Source organism: Neovison vison, chromosome 5 (genome assembly GCF_020171115.1).
Source record: "Neovison vison isolate M4711 chromosome 5, ASM_NN_V1, whole genome shotgun sequence".
Taxonomy (NCBI): domain Eukaryota; kingdom Metazoa; phylum Chordata; class Mammalia; order Carnivora; family Mustelidae; genus Neogale; species Neogale vison.
This window is the reverse complement of record NC_058095.1, coordinates 33,716,328-33,721,887: the sequence shown is the minus strand read 5'-3', so window position 1 is coordinate 33,721,887 and position 5,560 is coordinate 33,716,328. Positions and strand designations below refer to the sequence as shown.

Sequence of the window (5,560 nt, the reverse complement as noted above, 5' to 3'; positions counted from 1 at the left end):
TCGGTTTCCTCCCTGGCCTGTTCTGTATTCTTACTAAGGCCATCTGCCTAACAAGGTTGCATCAAAAAGGAAAATTCAGGATGCTGGAGACTGACTAATTCTTGCACAAATCATTAGGGCTCACTTTGAAATTGGCTTGTCTGATAGCAGAGAGGGGGGAAAAATAGTTTCCTTAAGAGAAGCCCTCTTGAATTTGAGAGGCAGGGTTGGGGGGCCTGGGGAGTAGGGAAGGAAAAAATAAAACAAGATGGGATTGGGAGGGAGACAAACCATAACAGACTTTTAATCTCAGGAAACAAACTGAGGGTTGGGGGGGGGGAGACGGTGGTTGGGCGATGGACACTGGGGAGGGTATGCGCTCCGGTGAGTGCTGTGAAGTGTGTAAGACTGATGATTCACAGACCTGTCCCCCTGGGGCAAGTAATACATTTTATGTTAGTAAAAATAATTTTTTTTAAGGGGAAGCCCTCTTTTTCTTGCTGCCTGCACACCAACCTGGTTTGCACAGCAGTAACCTAGAGCTTGCAGACGGGAAAAGGTGATGTTAGTATGAGCAGAAATGGGAAGATAGGAGACAAGGAAGGATGAAAAAGTGGGGTCCAGAAACAGCCGTATCCACCCTCTGTGCAGATCCCTTCTTTTCAAACATTTATCTTGTGGACAAAATGATCAGTCCCGCACTTACGTCACAGCTGGGATGCCACCAGAAGCAAGGAGCAGATTCCCGTGACCCCAGCGCCCATGGCATCATTTCAGCAGCAGAGGGCATTGTGGGGACAGCAGTCAGTGGCCTGGGAGATGGGGCATGGCTGTGAAAGGGGGAACCAGGGGGACCCGCCCGACCAGCGCTCGTGCACTGAGAGAGAGGTCTTCTGAATCCACTTCTAGAAGTGATGTTAGCTGGCAGCTAGCTAACAGCTAGCAGATTTTCTGCTTCTAATTAACCACCCAATGGAAGTAACCAAAAACAGCTCAGAAGTCTTAAAAATAAGAAAGGAGCTGCATTGCCTCTGAAACCCCAAGGCTGGCCAAAACAGGCTCTGATGACACCTGACAGTGGTTTTCAAACTGCCTGTGCTTTACATCACCTTGGGAATTTCAAAATTACTGATGCCCAGTCCCCACCTAACTAAACCCAAACTAAATGCATAACTTTGGAGGTGAGGTCCTGGCACTGGTGTTTCTAAACTTTCAGAAGGGATTCTAACATGAATTCAAGGTTGGAAAGCAACTCCTTAGGTACCCACTCCAACAGGAAATAGCCAGCCTCTATAAAAGTCTTCACCCTAAGTGGAATTCCCAGATAAAAGGCAGGATTCCCAGTTAAATTTGAATTTCGGACACACACCAAATGATTTTTTTATGAGTATATCCCAAATATTGCCTGGGACATACTTATACTAAAACATCATTCATTCTGTATTTTAATTTGCTAACTCTGGCCACTGCAGCCTCGAAGCCTCAACTTAGATATGGCTTTGGAGAACATTCTCCCAGAAAGCAGAGCACAGAACACCTGAGAAGCTGACCAGATGGGGAGTCTTTGCTAGGTCGCAGGCAGGTTTGCTAGACTGTCGCTAACAGAAGCATCCAAGCTCCCAGCATTCGCTAGACACTCAACAAATATTAGTCATTGTTCTGAAGAAAGCTTCGCTTAGGAAAATGAGGGTGTGTGCATAAATATGCATTCACAGGACGTTTTGTCATCTCTGTAGTCATTTAAGGAGAAAGATGTCCTAGATCGTATCGATTATGACTTAGTGATAAAACAATGTGTCAGTTTCAGCTTTCTAGGAAAGCATCTCCAGCGAGGGTCTGGTACCCCTGTGCTAGCCCTCTGTCCCTTTCTGGTGGTTTCTGCCCCTCTTCAGATGTCTCTACTCTTCCCACAGTATCCCTCTCAGCCTGTGGTTCTGATTAGTTGGGAAGACAAAATCAGTGGAGTCATCCCAAGGAAAATGCTGCTTTACCTTTTATGTAAGAGCCTTCAGTATTTTTTAAGGGACTTTATTTATTTGACAGGGAGAGACAGCCAGCCAGAGAGGGAACACAAGCAAGAAGTGGGAGAGGGAGAAGCAGGCTCCTGATGAGGGACTCCATCCCGGAACCCCGGGATCATGACCTGAGCCAAAGGCAGACGCTTTAATGATTGAGCCACCCAAGCACCCCCCGCCCTTCAATATTTTGAAACGCAGTGCCGGGCCAACCATCCCGTGAGCATTTGTTGTTTGAGATATATGATAGAGCTGCGCCAAGAGAGAGCTCATCCTGCTGAGCGATCCATATAGTGAATATGAAGAGAAACTGAAGGGGGGGCAGGTGAAGAGAATGTCATGAGAAGTCAGAGAAAATATCTATTACGTCACACAAGTCAACAATGGAAATAAGTTACAAAAGTTAAATAAGATACATAAACGAAAATTAAAGTAAAAGAGGGCTGCAAAGTATGGCAAGGGGGTGGGGAGGTGAGACCCGTAGAGGAGGTGCCCTCCAGAGTTCCAAGGTCATTGCCCTGGGCAGGTGCCAGTCTTCACACAGATGGAACACCTTCCTTGTAGCTTCCAGGCCACTCAGGCATTCAGCTCCAGGTCGCTGATGTACTCCTGGACCCAGGCCTCCCTCGGGTGGGCACAGATCTGCCAGCCTCTTTTAGTTTGGAAACTGTGTAGAGGCATGGAAGGATTACACACTGGGGAATGTAGCAGGGGAATCCTAGGCCCACTGTGACCCCTCCATCCTTCTCTGCCTCAGATCTCTCAGGTCCTGTCCATAGGCTCATAAAATGTACTCTCCATGTTGGGGTTCATGACCTCCTCTGGGTCTCATATGGGGGTCCACTCAGAAAGCCAACTTCCTGCTGTCACCTTAACACAGGAGCAATTCCTTCAGGGCCTCCCCATAGGCATCAGACCAGGACAGAGACAGTGGCCTCCCCTGGTGTTCTGTGCTCCGATGGTCTCAGAAGGCTGAGTCCTCCAAGAGGTTGGGGGGGGTGCTCATCTCAGCCCTCCTATTGCCCTCCCCAGGAAGATTGGGCCTTACATGACACCAGGCTTGGAGCACTGGCTGCTGGTCTCATAATAGTCGACCACAAATTTCCGAGGAATCTGCCGGGAGATATAGAAGAAGCAGCAGGTGGTCGGGGTGTCAGCACCAACTGAGAGAAACAGGACAGAAAGATCCTAAGTGACTCTTCAGAAGACTGGGCGAGCCAACCATTCCCCCAGGGTCAGGAAGAACTGGAAGGAGAGAGCCCTGCACAGGCATGGGGATGTGAAGACAAAGAGACCCAGAAGGAAGCTGGCATTTCTTCTTTTCCTTGACATTTTTATATTCTGTGTCTCTTTCCATGTTTGTCATTTTCTCTCTATTTTGGCATGGGGTCTCTGTGTCTCTCCACCAGAACTTCAGCTTTCTGAACAAACTACTCCCTTTCTGTCTCTCGCGGGACAGTGCCATCTGGAATTCCCAAGGAGAGCAAGGGCCACAGCCTTGGGAGTCAGCTGGCCACAGATTCCACCTGTTGTCCGAGATCCCAGTTGGGCGGCCATTTTTCCATCCTTAGAATGGGACTTCCTCCCACTTTCTCCCCGCGCTGGACAACAGAATGGCTAAAACACTATGGGAAAGGACACTCCTCCTCAGGAAACAGCCTCTGACAGCTCTCTGAAGTTCTCTACTCGGAGGGGCTCAGGCACAAGACTTGGGTGCTGGGGATCCAAGCCGTGGCCAGGGAGTGAAAGGATAGGGCAAAAGGAGGCAGGGAGGACAGACTCACAAAAGGAAGAGGAGGTCTGGGAACAGAGTGCCGCGGTGAGAAGCAGGACGGCCAGGCCAGCCGCAGGGACCTCCATGGCGCTGGGCAGCAGAGGGTGTGAGTTCAAGCACTAGCCACACAGCGCTGGGACCGGAGACCCACGGCTGCTGCCTCCTTCTGGAGTCTAAACCATGTCCCGTCTTTATAGTCAGGCTCGGAGAGTTAGAAGACAGAAAATTGAGGAAACCAAGGGGGGGATATTAAAAACCATTGGTGTTGGTGTTGTGCTGTGAGTCACATAAGGTGGGAGAGCTCTGGGTCGCCACCAAAGTTCAGGCTATTTGCAACCATGGTTCGGTTGCCTGCCTGAGGGGGAAATGGTTTCTATAGTGAGAGGAGGTGAGATGCTGGTGTGACCCGGTGAGCAGATCCGGAGATCAAGCCATTTCTGCTACAGAGCCTTCTGCTCTGTGCCCCAGCTGTTTAGATGGCCTCTAGGTGACCCAGAGGATAATGCCATGGAGTCTGGGGGAGCACACCCCAGATGGAGACGGCAGAACTAGGGAAGCCTCAGCTCTTCAAGGGGCAAGACGGAGGCTGGCCTTTCAGACTTCAGCTCCATCATCAAACCCGCACGGGTCTCTGCAGTGCGCCCAGAATGGCAGTGCCCGGCAATGAGCGCTTCTGATTGCAAGGTCAGCTTCGGATTGCCAAGGCGTCCATTTGAAAGACATATTGCCAGCGAGGCCGGGAGAGAAAGAGCCAGGCTGTCCCGCCCATAAATTTCCGCTTTGAGAAAGGCCCGAGTAACCGATACAGCTGGTCACTTGAGCGACCCCACTATTCCTTTCCTGCTCTTAGGTTTTACATTTGCCAATAGGGAACCCACAAAGCCCTGGGCACCCCACCCTTAACCCCAATAAGGGCAGAACCTTAGGTCTATGCTCTCTTTCTCTCTTTACCAGTGACCTCACTGAGGGGCCCTCGGGCATGCCGTGTACCCCTGTGAGTAATAAACCTTGTATTTTAAAATTTCCCTGGTGGTTGCTGCTGAGGTATGAACCTCATACTCATAGTAAGAGCCACAAAGGCCTGTCGGGCCACAACATTGGCTCCAGTCGGGGAAATGTCTGGGGGAGCTCACCACCGGTTATAGCTACGTAGCCCAGGCATTTTGAGCTCATGCCATCATGATCAAAATGTTGAGACCCCCACAAGACAGCTGGTCCCTGGGTTGGTTGGGCTAATGTGAATGGAGAGCCCTAAACTGTTCTTTGTTACCCTTTGACCACAAAGTACCCTGCCGGGGATCTGTCCTATGGATAGAAGGATGAAGAAAATTGTATGGATAATGGTGTTTGTCACAGCCTATTTGTAACAATTTAAAAAGGACCTACAGGATGTCTGGGTGGCTCGGTAGATTAAGCTTTGGACTTGATCTCATTTCAGGTAATGATCTCAGGGCCATGAGTTCCAGCCCTGTGTTGGGCTCCAGGCTGGTCATGGAGCCTACTTAAAAAATAATAATAATAATAATTTTTTTTTAAAAAGAAGTAATTTTTAAAGTAAAAAAAAAACAAAATTAACTAATTAAAATCCATACAATTAAATCAATTATGGCATATTCACCTCTTATAATAATAATTAGCCCTGAATAACTAAGAAAGTGAAGAAATGTTCAAAGGAAGTACTTGTTCCTCAAAAACCCTAAAACATTTCCTGTGTCCTTATTGTAAAGTCAAGATGGTAGTTCCAGGGTTTGTCTGGCAGCTCAATGACATCATCAGGGACACTTTTCTTAAA

General features: G+C 48.8%; 1 protein-coding gene across 1 annotated transcript; it reads right to left on the bottom strand.

The window, feature by feature from the left end:
- Window positions 1–2,570: 2,570 nt before the first annotated feature.
- LOC122907688 (C-C motif chemokine 3-like) lies at window positions 2,571–3,854 on the bottom strand. The gene is made up of 3 exons (XM_044250500.1): window positions 3,779–3,854; window positions 3,043–3,157; window positions 2,571–2,661 (listed from the first exon to the last, which is right to left on the bottom strand). The coding sequence occupies exons 1-3, from the start codon at window positions 3,852–3,854 to the stop codon at window positions 2,571–2,573; spliced, it is 282 nt and encodes a 93-aa protein (XP_044106435.1).
- Window positions 3,855–5,560: the final 1,706 nt, after the last annotated feature.